Source organism: Aptenodytes patagonicus, chromosome 11 (genome assembly GCF_965638725.1).
Source record: "Aptenodytes patagonicus chromosome 11, bAptPat1.pri.cur, whole genome shotgun sequence".
NCBI lineage: Eukaryota > Metazoa > Chordata > Aves > Sphenisciformes > Spheniscidae > Aptenodytes > Aptenodytes patagonicus.
This window is the reverse complement of record NC_134959.1, coordinates 1143666-1160348: the sequence shown is the minus strand read 5'-3', so window position 1 is coordinate 1160348 and position 16683 is coordinate 1143666. Positions and strand designations below refer to the sequence as shown.

Here is a 16683-nt window from a genome sequence, read left to right as displayed (position 1 = left end):
TCAGTCCATGTTCTAATAGTGGAGAAGAGTAACACACAGGGAAAATGTCATGTCCGAGATCGGTTTGGGCAAAATATATGATCACAGAGCGTGATTAAAATAATAGACAATTTCCTTTGAAAGTAACTTAACTTGTTCCCGCATGCAAACAGATTGATTGGTTAGTGATACTATGATGAATCTTTTTTCTTTTGTCCTGTGACACAGAACTAGTAAATTACTGTAGGAATACTATTTTAATCACTTCCTAGCATTGCTTTCATTAAATTGTACCTTGACTCCTTCCTTGAAGTAGCATTTCCACTGCTAGTTGTTTGCTTACTTGTTTAGTTACATAGCCATCAAATCTTCCATCTGATCTTTCCCAAACATAGTGGATTGGTGGAAATTTTATACGCATAACCTGAGTAAGCTTACAAATTCCTTAATGTATTGCTCTTTTCAGGCTTCAAATGTGGTTGGACCAACTCAACAAACATTGGAAAACAGTATGTCCGGCATATCAACTTCTGCTTCCCATTTACCTTCTGAAAATGAAAACCAGCAACAAATACAGCCGAAGGTGTATAATCCAGAGACACTAACTACTATCCAAACGCAGGACATTTCCCAGCCTGGTAGCTTTTCAGCAGTCTCTACTCCGGGTCAGCTGCAGAACAGTGATGCGTTATTGCAGCAAGCTGCACAGTTCCAAACAAGAGATTCCCAAACGAGGGAAGTCTTGCAATCAGATGGCACAGTAGTCACTTTGTCACAATTAACTGATGCATCACAACAACAACAGTCTACACTCTCGGAACCAGCACAGGCATTGCAGCAACAGATTTCATCAAGTATTTTCTCATCAGCAAGCGGCGTGAGTCAGTTACAGAACACTATACAGCAGCTGCAAGCTGGAAATTTTCCAACTAACACTGCCACTGGCAGCAATAGAAACGTTGACTTGGTGCAACAGGTATTGGAAGCTCAACAGCAGTTATCCTCTGTTTTATTTTCTGGTTCAGACAGCAGTGAGGATGTTCAAGATCAGCTAAACGCAGATATCTTTCAGCAAGTTAGCCAGATACAAAATAGCGTCAATTCTGGGATATTTTCCTCATCAGATACAGCTGTCCATTCCAGACCAGACAACCTTTTGCCTGGACGAGCTGAAAATGTTCACTCACAGCCTGAAAATGCATTGTCCAATCAACAGCAACAACAACAGCAGCAGCAGCAGCAGGCAATGGAGACTTCTGCAGCAATGGTGATAGGAATCCAACAAAACATTTGCCAAGCTGCAACACAGATGCAGTCTGATTTGTTCTCTTCAACAACTTCAGGGAATGGAGCCCTCCAACAGTCACCTGTTTACCAGCAGGCTTCTCACATAATGAGTGGGTTATCAACAAGCGAAGACATGCAAATGCAGTGTGAATTATTCTCTTCATCTCCTGGTGTTTCTGGAAGTGAGACTACTCCTACTGCTCAGCAGCAGGTCTCCAACAATGGACCTACTATGTTTCAGGCATCAAATTCTGCAGATGGAGAAGAAGCTTCAGGTCAGAGTAAGCAGATGCAAAGTACTGTATTTCAGACCATGGTTCAAATGCAGCATAGTGGAGAAAGTCAATCTCAAGTTAATCTCTTTTCATCTACCAAAAACATGATGACTGTTCAGGCAAGTGGAACTCAACAACAAGGAGGTGGTCTGTTCCAGCAAGGTGGAGAAATCATGTCTATTCAGTCAGGAAGCTTTATGCAGCAGTCTCCACATTCACAAGCTCAGCTTTTTCACTCTCAGAATCCTATTGGTGATGCTCAAAATATATCACAGGAAGCACAAGGCTCTATTTTTCACAGTCCAAATTCCATTGTCCACAACCAGACCAGTACTAATTCCTCAGACCAACTGCAGCCTCCAATGTTCCACTCGCAGAACACCATGGGTGTATTACAGAGCCCTTCAGTTCCTCAAGACCAGCAGTCTGCCAACATGTTCCTTTCCCAGAGTTCAATGAGCAACGCTGCAACTCAGGAAGAACAGATGTCATTCTTTACAAGCCCAAATTCCATTTCTCCTCTTCAGACAGCAACAAACACCGAACAGCAGACTTCTTTCCAGCAGCAGACACAGATATCTCATATCCAGAGTTCCATGCTTCCCCAAGAACAGCCCCAGACTCAGCCTGCTCAACAAGGTTTGTTTCAGTCTCAAGTGTCGTTAGGCTCCATCCAGTCCAGTTCAATTCCCCAGAACCAACAAGGAGCTATCTTCCAGCCTCAGCATTCGATAGTTGCTATTCAGAGTAGTCCTCCATCTCAAGAACAGCAGCAGCAGCAACAGCAGAACATGATGTTCAGTAATCAAAATGCAATGAGTACAATTGCTTCTCAAAAGCAGAACATGATTTTCAATCCAAATCAAAACCCAGTTACCAATCAGGAGCAACAAGGCCAGTCCATTTTTCATCCACAGACTAACATGGCATCAATGAACCAGGAGCAGCAGCCCATGCAATTCCAGAGTCAGACTACAGTGTCTTCTCTCCAGAATCCTGGATCCAACCAGGCTGAAGCACAGCAGCCAGCCATCTTCCATAACTCACCCCAGATTCAGTTGGTCCAAGGGTCACCAAGTTCTCAAGAGCAACAAGTCACCCTCTTCATCTCTTCAGCTTCCATGTCTGCCTTGCAGAATAGTATGAGCCAGCAAGAGCTGCAGCAGTCTCCTATGTACTCTTCTCAAAACAGCATGGCGGGAATGCAAGGAACTGCTTCTCCTCCACAGCAACAAGCTTCTTTATTTCACAACACAGCAGGAGGTGCTATCAACCAGCTGCAGAATTCTCCTGCTTCATCTCAGCAAACATCAGGAATATTCCTGTTTGGCATTCAAAACAGTAAGTGGTAGATGCCTGATTCTGAGGTTACAATTTAGAAGAGCTACTAATTGGAGTCCACAAGACAATGATTATTCAATTCTAAGATATTTCCTTACCAAAAAAAGAAAATCCTGAAATAAGTAATGTAGCACTACAGTTGAGAATGTACATACTCATCATGTTGCTCTGAATGTACACTTATGTTGCTGATTTTGCACGAGAAGCCTTAGCTTAAATACCTTTTGGTCGTCTTACACTTAGGATTAACATGTGACAAAACCATCTTAGAATTGTGTGTATATTTATATGGAAATATTATATATAATATTATTAATACATATGCAAATAGTAGATAAAATACATGTACACGCATGTTTAAAAAAAAAAGAAAAAAGTTACACCCTCTTAAGACAGCTCCCCTAATCTTTCTCTTGCTGCATTTGATTTCCACAATTTATGCAATGACTTTCTCCACGCATTATTGAAAGGAAGGATTTTTTAAGCTGTGTAGTCCAGAGAAGTGTCTGTTGAACTGTATTTGAAACTCCTTTAACTTCATAAGCTGGCACTTTTCCATACCTCATCTCTGAATCTAGCCTCTATGACGAGTTCTTGGGACGTAGATCCTTTAATCTGTCTGTAAAGGGCTGCACATACCTGTGAAGCTCCAGAAGTAGCAGATGCAGATGATGATTATAGCATCTTATAGAAGATCTGGACAGAAAGCCACAGCTGTGTACTTAGTCTGTGGTTATACCTGAATATGTGCTTTGCTGTATGAACTCTTTGACAATCAGGCCATATACAGCCAAGCCTTTCCGTGCAGCTGGAGATAATGCTAGAAGTGGTAGGAGATGTGACACCATTTGCGGATTTATAGGAGGAGCTAGCGGATACCTTGGCTGAACTGAAGAAGACACATCTGTAATTAATAAAGACAAAGGATGGGCATACTCAACGCTTATGCCATGCATTTTGTTTTTCTTCTAGCTAAGTATTGTCCTCTGTTTGGGGTGTTAGTAGTGTTTGGTCATAATACAGAGTCCATATATTCAATGTGTACACCTTGAACTTGTGCTTATACCCTGAGGGAGTGGTGAGCAAAGGTGGTCATGTGAACAAGAGTGCAGGTAACTTTCTACACAGTTTATAGTCAATATGGCTGTATATAAAAAGTTGGCTAATTCACTGCATGTATTAACCTAATTTAAATGGTCCTTTGTTCTTCACTTACTGCTTAACAGACTGTGGGCAGCTGCTAACTTCTGGACCAGCCACGTTGCCGGATGAGTTGATGGCTATAAGTCAGCCAGGTCAGCCACAGAGCGAAGGACAAGCAGCAGTGCCAACGCTGCTCTCCCAGCAGATATCTGAGACTTCTCCACTACCTTCAGCTATGGCAACCAATCAGAATATTGAGAAAATAGATGATCTGCTTGTGTCATTGCAAAACCAGGGGAACAATATGACTGGCTCGTTTTAATTAGTCAAGTAAGTAATGCGTTTGGGGTTTCTGGGTTCTTTCCTGCCATGCATACTTTTGTTCAGTAAGTCTTTACTTTGGCGTGTATCACTGTGCTCTAAGAGATCAGCTAAAATACTAGTACTGCTGAATTAAGAATATAATACCAGTGGCTAGAATGAACGAGTTATTAAAAACAGAGGTCAGAATTTGTATGAAACGGTTGAGACTGGGTCTTGTCATTCAATTGCTGTATGTTTTGTCATCTGCTGTTACAGTCTAGTACTTTATTAGGAAGGAGAGTAGATCACTGACAGTTTGGCAGATAAAACTGTTATGAAACATGACTGTAGTTAAAAACTTAAGGCTTATTGAGTAAATAACACCTCAAGCCTGTACTATTCTGAAGTTGCCCCCTGGGTTACAATAACGTAATGTGAAAATAAGTTTCAGTAGAATGTGGCAGCTATTGAGAGTGTGCCACATGCTGAGTCTTTGTTAGAAGTGAGCTGTCACAATCAGCTGTTACTAGGAAACGTTCTGCTCTTAGAAGGTGCCTTTTTTAGAGAGGTGGAAGAGGCTTTGACTACAAATGAGTAGCAAGAACCAGGAAGACTCTGGAATCTAGTATTGTCCACAGGGTGTAACTTGGCTCTAGTTAACTGTGTTGCCATCCTAAATCCCCCTAAGTTTCACATAAGTGATACACTTCATTTTCTAATCTAAACTGTTTTGTATATGAAGTTATGAACTTAAAAAAAAAAAAAAAGAGTGGGAGGAGAGTAATCCTGCTCTGTGAAAGAGTGCTGCATTCTGACATTCGCTCATAGTTTCATGTCTGATTGTGAAGGACACTTTCAAGATGAAGGAACTACATAGAAGTAAGATGATGACTTTTATTAATAATGCCTAACTTCTATTGCTTGCTTGTTTTTTCCTGCAGAAATTCTGTGAAGAAAAAAGTGAGGATTTCCCAGATCCTCTCAGACCTTCCGACTCTGGATTAGGCTGTGTGGACCTGATTGCTTCTGTCAAAAAGTGGCCCTCTTCTCTAAAGAGCACACACGTGGCCAATTGCAGCGTCTAGCACCTAAGGCTATGACCATAGTATTTGGGATTTGTAGTGCCAATAATGCTGAAAAGCTATGCTTTGTCTTACTAGGGCATGGGATTGTACTGTTACTAGATTCCTAAACCTCATTAACAGTGGGGTGCTCTTTCAATTTAAAGCATATCTGGTCAGTTATTATTGTTGTTAGAAGGTAATACGTTACCACGTTTACTTTTTTCTTCCTCCTCTTCCTTCTTCACATCCCCTCTTTTGACTAGAAAAGCTTGTGAAGCAGAAACATCGAATGCCTGTGACATGAGCCGTGACTCATAGCTGTCAGTAAGTGAAGGGATCGCATGTTTTACAGTTGAGTGGGAGAGCTAATACTGCGATTTGTTAATTGCAGTAGGTGGCAATGAAAAATATTGGTAACTAATAAACAAGCAGAGAATTGCTTGCTACTGTAGATAGCCAGAGGTGGGTACTTCCCATCTGAGAATGTGATTAACGGTTTTCTATGTCTCTTACATGTAACTGTACATAGCGCAAGGGTTTGGTGGCTCTAACAAAATGAAGAAATGAAGGGGAACTTTCAATTAAATTTTGCTTTTAAAATCTTATCCTCTAAAATACCTTCAGATAGAAAGGAACATTCTGCCTGGCCGAGGAAAGAACTCCTCTGTGTCTCTCACTCTGACTGTATGGGTTAGAACTCGGTAAAGCTGCGTTATCCATTCTCAGACCAGCCTTCTCCCTTTCATTCTTCTCGTGATGCTCCTTCTCTCTCCCTCAGTTTCATATAGTGTTTTTAAAAAAGACATAAATATCTTACTGGCTTTAAAGATCAGAAGCAGCTTTTAGGAATCCATGCCATTGAATTGCTTAGTCAGGAGAAGCTTTGACAAATAACCAAGGATTAAGGAAAGAGGAAGCAATTTCTCCGCCTTCTCAATGCAGGAATCCCCCTTAACCAGTCATTTTCCAGCTGTTACTGATGTAAATCTCCAGCTTGACTTTATTCCAAGTAGGGGGCAAATTACATCATTTTTAAGCATTCTTGAAAATTTCACTTCATCCTGAGCTGTTGCATCTTCGTGGCGTATTGAGCTCATCGCAGTTTTGAAGTGATTTCTTTTTTTTTTAATACCAACAGTCCCCAAGTCTAGTTTCTAGATTGTCATGTCTCAATTTAAAAAAAAAAAAAAAAAATTGACTGATGTTACGGAATGTAAAAACAACCCACTCCAGACCATGCAGTTGTATTGTGAGGCATGTGAATTTTTTGGGTGCTCCAACTATCCGGACAGTTTTGTGATATCTCACTACAGCCTCATTCAGATATTTGTTTCTTCTTCTGCACGTAGAAAGCTGTTGCTGCAGTTAGAGCCAAACAGCTGTCATGTATGGCTATTATGCCTTGGTAGAGTGTAGTTGGTATCATGTCATTTTTCATTTTTGTTATTTTAAATAACAAAGAATAGTCTGTAAATGGTTTTTAAGTTACTCTAGTCTGTTTACTGTGTGTTTTTCCCTTAACTTGTGTGCTTAGTTGAGCCGTGTAGAGTTTTTGTTTGTTTTAATGGTTTTTCCTGTTTGTCAGTCTGTCATAACGTTCACTTTCTCTTTCTGTCTCTCTCTTTCTCTCTCTCATTGAGAGGCATTGAATTACGTTTTCAGTAGTAAGGCTTCTTGCCGATATGAAGGGAACTTTTCAGAAAGAGACCTGCTCTGGGTCATTTAATTTTGAATACAGTTTTCAATCGTTCAAGTTTTGGATGGTTTATATCTAATGTGTGTTTCATTTTTTTGGAAAGCTATATTTTGTATTTAGGAAATGGTATACTATTTTGCTATTTGTACTGAGTGAGTACATTGGCATAAATATAAAAATTTATATATATACATATATATAAAATATTCTTTTTGCCACACATTTTTGTGGTAAATTTGTGAGTTTGTCTGATGTTCTACCACAACGTGGCGTCTGATAACAGTGGGGTGGGGTGGGGTTTGTTATGTCTTTATTGAGTATTTAAGTACTTTTTGCAACATAAATAACTTGTTCATCTCTCCGCCATTCCATCAGGCAATTTATTGTTCCAGCTGGCTATGAGAAGCTTCACTGTGTGTTTTGATGTGTCTGTCACTCAGCAATACGATCTAGTAAGGAAACCCGTAGGCATTTAGGCGTATATAAAGCAATGGGGTTTCATTCAGAATGAGCCATTCAGCTTTTATCCACTATCATTGTCTATTTAATATTTTATTATTAGCGCCTCTGTGTTTTAACTCTTAATTTATGATTATGCTAGACTGTTTAAAATTTTAATCATGATAAAAAGAATTCCCTGCTTCATAATGTCCAGAGCTGCTTTATAACCCTGAACCATACTTTTTCTTTCTGTGATTTTTTTTTTTTTGCCCCCCCCCCCCCCCCCCCCCCCCCCGCTAAGACAAAATACTAACAAAATCCTGTTATGGTTCATGACATGAAAACAGCAATCTTTTAGCATTGACTAAATGCTATATGAGGCTATGTAGAAGACTGAGAATTATGGACCGAAACAACTTCCAGATGGTCGTGGAAGTCGATAGCCAGTTATTCAAAACTGAACTGGTGGCTTTTGCAGGATCACAGTCCCAGGACAAGCTGTTGGGTGTCATCTGGGGCCTTCATACACAGAAGAAGTAATAGGAATGATAAATTCATTTGTGTGCTGCTTCAATTTGTTGCGTTGTTCCGAAGGGGTGTATCCCTATGTTGAAGTGCTGTTGGTCAGTGCCAAGTCACCAGGGACCAATTCTCCACTTAACAAGATGGGTGTCCAAAAGAGAACTTCATACCAAGACTGCTACAGCTCTAGGGGAAGGGTATGTTTGAATTGTGTGCGTATTTTAGGTCGCTTATGAAGAGAAGAGAAAAAAAAAAATGTAAAAAAAGAAATAAAAAAAAAAGGGCTGTGCTATTACATTTTTCACTTCTGGATAACACCTTTCTTGTGTTAAACTTACCTTGTTCATTTTAGGTCAGTGTTTAAATGTACAACACTTTGAACATGTGATTTGGTTACAAAAAGTATTTGTCTTATGAATGAAGAGATTGCTCAGTGGTTGATTAGTGCTTGAACTGCTGCTTGCAAACGCAGAGGATAAAGAGAGGTTTGATAAACCAATAAAGAGCTTAAAGACAGGCTGCAGGATTTCATGGCAGAAAGACCCAAGAACAGTGTGAGCCACATCTGTATTTTACCAGAGTCCTGAACATTTACTTTTGCAATTTAAGCAGTTGATACTGATAATTGGAGCTTACTCTGCTTTTTTTTTTTTCCCCTTATCCCTGTATTTACTCCTCTGCATGCTCACACTGGCGTGGCTGTTAGCTATGAGCAGATGGAGCGCTTGCCTGCAGAGATGAGGTGGTGGTATCACGTCTAGTCCATGTTGGTTGAGAAAGTTAGAAGATACTGAGACATTAGTCTCTATAAATTTAAAGGTCCTGACATTATGATAAAGGGGAAATTACTGTCATATCCACAAAGCAGCAAATAAATATAGACGATATTACTAGGTGAAAAATGAAAAACTGCAGAGCTGCATTGCTGGGATGGGTTTTCTGTATCTTGTTTTTTCTGCTGCTTGAGCTCGTTCCTAAAGAACCGTTAAATCTGATCCTCCCTATTAAATGTGGGCTGTACTCTCCAGCTGTATATGCCTCTGCAGCACCCGTGGTCCGCTCTCTGCACAGCATCCGTGGTACGTGGTGGTTTACAGAACAGCGATTTCTTGGCACAGATTAAAATCTAGGGAAACGTACCTGCTAGCCACCAGTTGTGACTTCTGCATACGTTCTCTTGTCTGCTTACACACTCTGTGTGTGTGTGTATATAAAAAAATCATATGAATAACGCATAATACACAGTTATTAGCTAAACATCTCCTCTGGTAGGAAGTTATTGGTGCTTTGTGCTTAATTAGCAAGACCTCGTTTTGTTACTAATTGCCTCTTCACTGTCTGATCTTTCAGCAGTTATTCAAGCCAAATGCTTTGCTATTATTTTAACATAAAAATAGTTCAAGAAATAATTTCAGCCTTGCTGTTTCAAAGTGGATGTTTAATCACCAACCATTTTATTATAATTACTTTTAATTACTGACAGGGTGGTTACTTCCTATTTAGTTTTACGATAGAATAAAGCATGTACAGTTAAGCGTTTATTACTTTGGCAGGTTTTTTTACTGGAAATACTAAGAGTCTGGGCAGCTGTATCAGTGGACATTCCCCTAATTTAGATAAGTTGAACTTTTTTTTTAAAGCTTCTGTTGTGCTTTTGATTTAGGATATAGTTTCTAAAAAGAAAACTTGTCTGAATAGATTTTTCTATTATCTTCTTATCTTTCCAGAGTCCTCAGAAAGAACACCAAAGTCAGAAGCTCGCATTTGTCTTAAAACATAGTTTAAATCACTACTTGAGTAGCAGGAAAGGTGATTTATTAAAAAGCAAAATCAAAAAAGTTGCTATTGGACTAAAAAAGCTACACGTAATTTGCCCCAAGGGTGGGTGTGTGTGTGCAGGCATGCACGTGCACATTCATAAAAAGTTAGAAAAGAATTTTCAGGTTTTGAATCTCATGCCTCTGCATGGCAAACTGCTGCGTTCCTTTTTCAGGGTAATTACAGGAGGAGTACAAGGGATTACGGACATTTATCTGAGTGATAGAGCAAGAACAAGGAGAATGAATTGCTTTGCATGCTCTGAGCTATGAGTTGTAGGTGGAAGGTGAGAAGAAGAAATACTGATCACTGGTGACTTCTCATTAGTGCAAAATTTATTTTCAAGGAATAGGTGTTTTTTTGTGTTCCAGAGGGCCTGGTGGCAGCTCCGTCCTTTTAGAAACTAAAAGGAAACCGGTACTGAGATGCTTCGTTTGTTTGGGGTTTTTGTCTTAATTTGGAGTAGTCCTTTGGGATAGATTGTGAGCACTTCACGTTCGTATTCAGACCAATTATGCCGGTTGCGTATGACGGTAGTCCCCTGAGCCTGCAAACAGAGGCGCGCCTGTCTATGCCCACTGCAGGCTGAGAATCGAGGATAGAGGATCCCTGCTGGAAACGTGATAAATGTTATTTAGATACGAGGAGAAATGCAGCAGCAGGTAAACTCCTGTAGAAGTGTACTCGTGAAATTCTCTAGTTGTGTATGGGGCTCTGAGGGGTTACGCAGGAGGAGAGGCTTTTCCTTTCTTATAATCTGTATAGGTATGTACATACGCAATGCCTGTATATTCTAGGGTTATATATATGTATATAGAGCAATCGTATATCTATTATATATAAATAATTAGTAGACACTCGCATATAATACTGTTACATTTACATTTTTATAAACCTGAAATAATACTACTTTTCCTTAGTGTGAGGTTATTTACCAAGGTTTTTGTAGTAACTAATTAATAGCTGTACGAACACCTTTCAGTACTGTACCTGTGGCGCTGTTGGTAATGTTGCTCCAGAAACTTGCTCTGCTTGTGAATGTCACTAATACCCATGGGTTTAAAACAGCTGTACACTTTTTGTATTTTTATATCTTTTTATTAATAATCGCAGATGCGTTAGCAAAACAGTAGAACTGACAGCCTTGGTCGAGAGCCTGCCCAGTGGCTGGGCTCGGGAAACGCAGCAGCGCAGGCTTTCTGCGTCCGCGTGCTCCCCTGCCACCTTTCCTCCGGTGACCCCTGACTTGGGGACCTTTTCCGTTCTCAGTCTCCCAGCGCTCGTGCAGATAGGGAACACGGGGGTGGTTGTGTTGCTCCGGAGGAGCTGGACGGACACCAGCAGCTCTCTCCCAGCGGGGGGTTATTAATCGTTCTCGCGTAGCAAAGGGTCCCGGCTGCTGCTCAGCTGGGTTGGTTTGGGTCGGGAAGGTGAAGCCTAATGTGTTGTTCCTCTAGTCTGATAAAGGCAGGCATCTTTAATTTTCTTTTTTTTTTTTTTTTTAACTGACTTTGTACTGCAGCAGTCACTATCTAGAAAACTCTCTCCCTGAAAGCTGGTGAAAGCTCTCCTTGGTTTCTAGCCGTGAGGAACCCTGCCCCGACTTGTACCGATTTCTTACAGATTGCGTGAGAAATTAAACTCTAAAAGAAATCCAGATTGTAAAACCAATGGCATGTATGCTGTCCACCACGACTCTTCATGCCAAAATCAGGTGTGTTCCACTCCAGCATGGCATGAGGTTGATCGATAGACATTATTGTCCTGGTACAGGCTTCATCAAAGCACCTCTGCCAAAGCAAATGTCCTTATGTCTTCTCTTTGAGCCATCGGTTTGCAGGTCCGGTCTCCGCTGCTTCCGGAGACGGAGAGCTGCTGTAATTTTTGCTGTTACAGTTCATGAAATTGCCTCATAACATCCAAGTGTACTGGGCCAGGGGTGAGGAATCGGAGGATTTCCCTGCTTGCTGTGGGACACTCACTGACACTCTTGCGAGTGCTTGGTTCAGACTCCTAAACTCCGACACCCAGCAGCAGCCCATGGTAAAATATTCCAGCTGTGGGAATATAATAATCCAGGATTCAGATTAGCGAAGGGTCCTGTGTTCAGATCACGCAAACGGCCCTCACTACTTCTGAGTCCCTGGAACTGCCCCTCTGTGAGTCAGGGAAGGTCCGGCCCGAGTGTCCCTCGTGCAGGTGGGTCCCCACGCAGGAGCGCGGCTGTCCCGGAGGTCGGGATAACGGCGCTCGGGGGGAAGCTCCCTTCTGAAAGGAGAGAGTGCGGCACTTCTGGGTGTCGCAGAACTGGGAACGCGTTCCAGGATCCTGCTTGGTAGACCACAGTATTCCTGAAGCTTTTTTTAATTCTGGAGACTATTTGAAATGAGGTGATTTGAAATACTTACATTTGAGCTCATTATTAATGAGTAAGCTCCAAAAACCTTCAGAGCAGAGCTTTCTACCTCTGTTACTAGCTGCATCTTTGAGTGGTTTGCCCGCCTTTCTGCCATGTGTTCCTGGAGTGCACTGATCGACCGCTGAGCTGCCTCTTCCACTGTCCTGCAATGTGAAAGTAGCACCAGATATTCCTTTGTGCATTTCTGTGTATATGGCTTTCGTAGTTGGGATTTTCAAAGCACTGATACCCGGTGTTTTCAGTTTGTTCTATGAGGGGATATTTCATTTGCATCTATGTTTTTAGCTATCCTGTGATAACTTGTTGAATATTAAAAAATAAAAATATTTTGCTTCTATTGGGACATTTGTATACTCGCAACTATATTTCTGTAAACAGCTGCAGTCAAGAATAAAACAATGAAAGTTTTCATTTTGCAGTGTAAAGTCTTGCTGTGTTTTTTTCAAGGGCATCTTCTCTCTGCTGGGAGAAAGCATCCGTTCTTCAGTACGGAATCAACCCATCTGGGAACCATACGGCGCCCGGGTCAGGAAATACTGGGAAGGCAGGAGCCTGCGATGATTTGTGCCCGTGGTGTGTCCCGCTGGAGTTCTTGCATAAGAACGGGCACTGTGTCGTGTGTGCACTTCTAAAAAAATGCTGTGACGTTTCTTTCCCATTTTGTGTTAAGTCCAAAGTAACCATCTGTACTACCCAACCCCCGGCTGCAAATCACAGAGCGTTCAAAGAAATCGTTTCCGTAGTCCACCCAGAGCAGGGCCGTGTCTCTGAGGGACCCGAGGGGAGATGCAGAGGGCTCCCTGGGGATGGTCTGGGGGCTGTTTTGCCCGAGGGAGGCGATGCCAGAGGTCCTAAGCGGAGATGACTGGAATTAACTGCCTCTCCAGAAGTAGCACGGTCCCGCTTTATCCGCATCTTTGGTGTATGATGCTAAAAATGATCTGGGGGTTGCTGAGGCTCAGGTGCGTGTTCCCCTTCCTGCTGCAGGGATGTAACCTCCAGCGGGAGTGTGGGGCCGGCAGCCAGGATCGGTAATTTTGTAATTTTGGGGTAAGAAGAAACACTGCAGTTACTCCGCGAGCTGGGCAGGATGCTTCATTGTGAAAGGTTTAAGCAGATCGATCTGAAAGGCTTTCCCCCGGTGCCTCTCCCTTCAGCCGTGTGCCCGCTGCCAGGGTCAGACATGGCCGTGCTGCGGGGGGTGGGGGGGCAAATGCAACACCCTGCCACTGGCTTTTGCCCCCCCTGGAGCTGCCAGCCCTGCTGCAGCCATTCGCTACCCACCCCCCTCGTTAGTGGCACTGTGGTGCCATGGGACAAAAGAAAACACCCCGAGAAGCCCTCCCTCGGCCTCCTCTTCCTCTTGAGGCTCAGAGAAAGGCACACCCCGGCCCGTGAGCCTGGCACAGGCAACCACAGAAGCAAGACTGAGCCACGGTGCTATGGGTTTTTGTGTTTATTAGCAACGCAGCCATTGCCTGGGGCTGAGCAGGGAAGCCACCACCTTGCCCGGCTCCCCCTGGTTCTGGCAGGCCATCCCGGGTCACAGCCTCCCCAGACCCAATGACTATCACCCCCAGCCGCTGGCCACTCTTCAGGCACCAGAGAAGCGTGGAAGGAAAGGCCCGGCCCCTGCCCAGGGCGGCTGCCTTTGGAAGGGTGCTGGGAGAGGCCTCACCTTCCCGGAGCCATCCGGCGTTGGGCAGCAACGTGCAAGGCCCAGGCAGATGGTCCCTCGCAGCACCGGCTACGGAGGGCCCTGTCCCGCCCTTCACCTCCTCTTCACAAACTTCTTTGTCACGGCATTGGGGTTCAGGCGCCTCCTGCCAGCGCCCAGGGCCGTGTCCCGGATTTGCAGATTGGCCGCGCGGCTGTAGACGTCATTTTCCGCAAAGGGCGAGACCCCGGCGATGTAGTCGGGGTCGAAGACGTTGGTCTTCTGCCTGGCCTTGCGGGACAGCCGCTGCTGCGGGAAGGGCTGGTCTTCCACCAGGTGAGGGTTGTTCGCGTGCTTCCCTCCTTTCGGGGCCGGCAGCGGGTACTGCCAAGAGAAAAGCAGTCATTAAACTCGCTTCAGGGGCAACTCTTGCTCAAAGGGACTTGAAGATGACTGCAGGCCTCTAGGGAAGAACTGAGCAAACGAAGCCCGAAAGCCTTGGGGTCAAGTGGAACGTCTGGAGGTCGATCACAGCTTCGCTTTGATTCCCACCTGCCAACGGTTCCCTCCAACCCACCGGCCACAGGCCAGGCCCTTGTCCCGGCAGCAGCTGCCCAGCACGCGACGTACAGCTACTCACCCTGAGCCCTCGGGGGTTCAGCACCTTGGGGTTGCGGGAGAAATGCATGTGGAGGCTCCCGTCATCGCTGATGCTCACTGCGACCTTCTTCAGGGTCTTGTTACCGCAGTGGGGACAGAAAACCTTGGTCATGTCTGAAGTGGTCCTGCAAGACAGGGACAGAGAGGGTTTACTGCTCCCTGGGCTGTGGAATACAGGCTTAGCCCACGAGCAGGATCATCCACCCAGCCCCAGCAAGCACCACACGCCCGCGCCGAGGGCAGCGCCGCTCTGCGCACGCACACTCACTTGAAGCAGCCGTGGCAGCGGAGGATGTAGCTCCTGGCCTGGCGGATCAGCATGCCGTTCACAGCCAGCACGTGGAGGCCCATCTGCAGCAGCACGTTCTGCAACGAGGAGGGAGAAACCGGGACGCCGTGAGCTGGGACTGCCAGGAGCTTTAACCGGGGTTTGCCAGCCCAGGCAGCGAGAGGCTGACAGAAGCGATGCCAACGGGCTTTGCGGAGGCCTCTGCAGCGGAGAGAACTGACTGCTTTTACGGTAAAAGGAGCTGTCACAAAGCTGCTCTCATCCTGTCCAGGGGACTCGGCAATGCGCTCCTCTGTCTCGGTGTGCTGGTTTAACCAGCCCGGAGCTTTGAGTAATTTGAGAATCTGCCCTCAGCCCACCCTGCCAGCCCGCCGTGCTCCTGAGGCCGGAGCCGGTCCCGTGCAGGGCAGGAGCCAGCACCCACCTGCATGGCAAAGTCAGTGGTGACGCAGCCGACCTGGACGCCGACAGGAGCAGTGTCACAGTGCCCCGTGTCCTGCTGGACCTGCTTGAGGTTGCTGGGCGTTATCCAACCCTCGTCATCACTCTCCTCCTCGTCCTCCTCTTCCTCAGCACTGGCCCCATCCTCAGAGCTCTGGTGCTCCTCAGTGCTCTCTGGGCTAATGGAGATGGCCTGAGCTTTCTGGGGTGGAGAAGACGGTCAGCTATAGCACACGCCACGCTCCCGGTCAGAAACCAGGGTAGCAAGGACAGTGAGGAGAGGAGGCTCTGGGTCTCACCAGCAGCTCCTGCAGCTCCTCCTCGATGCTGGGCAGGGGGGCTCGCCAGTAGCGGAAGGAGCTGAACTCATCGCTCTCAGATGGGACCGCATTCCTCTCGGGGCTGGGCTGACGCTGGCCTTTCCCCGGGTGCTTGTGCTGTGGGGGGACACAGGACAGGGTGTCCCTCACCTGCCGCTGCCCGGGGGCTCTGCGGGGCTGCATCCCCATCCCCGTGGCCTGGAGGGCCCTGTCCCCAGCGCCCTACCTCGGAGCGCTGCGTCCCCGTCCCTTACCTTGGCGGGCAGATGGAAGCCGGCGAGGTGCAGGGGGGCCTCGGGGTGCCGTGGGGTGGAGCTGAGCCGCACCTGGGGAGGCAGCACGGGGGGTCGGCGGGGCACCCCGGAGACGGGGCCCCATCCCCGGCAGTGGGCCCTACCTTGTCCTGGGGCTCCCAGCGGAGGCAGCCGGGGCCGTCGGTCTCGGCCTGCAGCTGGCAGGTGAGGGCGAGCACCTGCAGGTCGGCGGCCGAGAGGCTGGGGTAGTCCCCGGTCTTCTTGGAGAAGTCGGTCACTGCGGGGAGGAAGGGGAAGGGGAAGAGGAAGGGATCGGGGAGGGAAGGAAAAGGGAGCCGCCGGGCCGGGACTCGCTGGGCCGCGGGGAGCCGGGCGGGCCGGGCCTCCCCGAGGCGCAGGGGCCCGGGCCGGGCCGCAGGGGTCCGGTACTCACCGAGGCGCAGGACGTCGGGCCGCGGGCGGCGGAGGCGCAGCTCGCAGGGCAGCGCGGCCAGGCGGCGGCGCGTCGGCCTGTCGCGGATCTCGGCCAGCACCTCGGGCACGGTGTACAGGTTCTGCGCGATGTCCTGCGGGCAGCGCCGTCAGACCGGCCCGGCCCGGCCCCCCCGGCCCCCCCCGGCTCCCCCCGGCCCCCCCCCGGTACCTGCAGCGGGGCGGCGCTGAGGAAGGCGCCGGTGTCGGCCACGACGTGCGCCACGCGCGCCATGTCCGCGCGCCCCATGGCCCCCGCCGCCACCCGTAGCCGCCGCGCTGCCCGCCGGGAGCTGTAGTCCA

The 16683-nt window shown here is 46.5% G+C and overlaps 2 protein-coding genes across 5 annotated transcripts in view; one reads left to right on the top strand and one right to left on the bottom strand.

The window, feature by feature from the left end:
• Positions 1-7791, top strand: part of NFAT5 (nuclear factor of activated T cells 5) — a 69276-nt gene extending 61485 nt beyond the window's left edge. For all 4 annotated transcript variants that reach the window (XM_076348873.1, XM_076348872.1, XM_076348874.1 and 1 more), the window contains 3 exons: positions 446-2882; positions 4109-4355; positions 5270-7791. In XM_076348873.1, coding sequence (XP_076204988.1) covers positions 446-2882; positions 4109-4347 — 2676 coding nt within the window. In that variant the 3' untranslated portion in view covers positions 4348-4355; positions 5270-7791. The remainder of the gene's footprint in view (positions 1-445; positions 2883-4108; positions 4356-5269) is intronic.
• Positions 7792-13729: 5938 nt separating this feature from the next.
• NOB1 (NIN1 (RPN12) binding protein 1 homolog) lies at positions 13730-16635 on the bottom strand. Its single transcript, XM_076348915.1, has 9 exons — positions 16553-16635; positions 16343-16475; positions 16053-16186; positions 15910-15981; positions 15635-15772; positions 15319-15537; positions 14874-14971; positions 14586-14730; positions 13730-14329 (listed from the first exon to the last, which is right to left on the bottom strand). Exons 1-9 carry the CDS (start codon positions 16628-16630, stop codon positions 14060-14062), a joined length of 1287 nt encoding a protein of 428 aa, XP_076205030.1. The 5' UTR covers positions 16631-16635; the 3' UTR covers positions 13730-14059.
• Between the last annotated feature and the right edge of the window lie 48 nt (positions 16636-16683).

What these genes read in the sequence shown, in the direction of transcription:
- NOB1 (XM_076348915.1), bottom strand. Translation starts at nt 16,630, where the DNA reads ATGGGGCGCGCGGACATGGCGCGCGTGGCGCACGTCGTGGCCGACACC. An exon ending in GCTGGGAGCCCCAGGACAAG is followed by an intron (nt 15,982 to 16,052) that starts GTAGGGCCCACT and finishes CTGCCTCCCCAG; the next exon opens with GTGCGGCTCAGCTCCACCCC. An exon ending in GCTTCCATCTGCCCGCCAAG is followed by an intron (nt 15,773 to 15,909) that starts GTAAGGGACGGG and finishes GTCCCCCCACAG; the next exon opens with CACAAGCACCCGGGGAAAGG.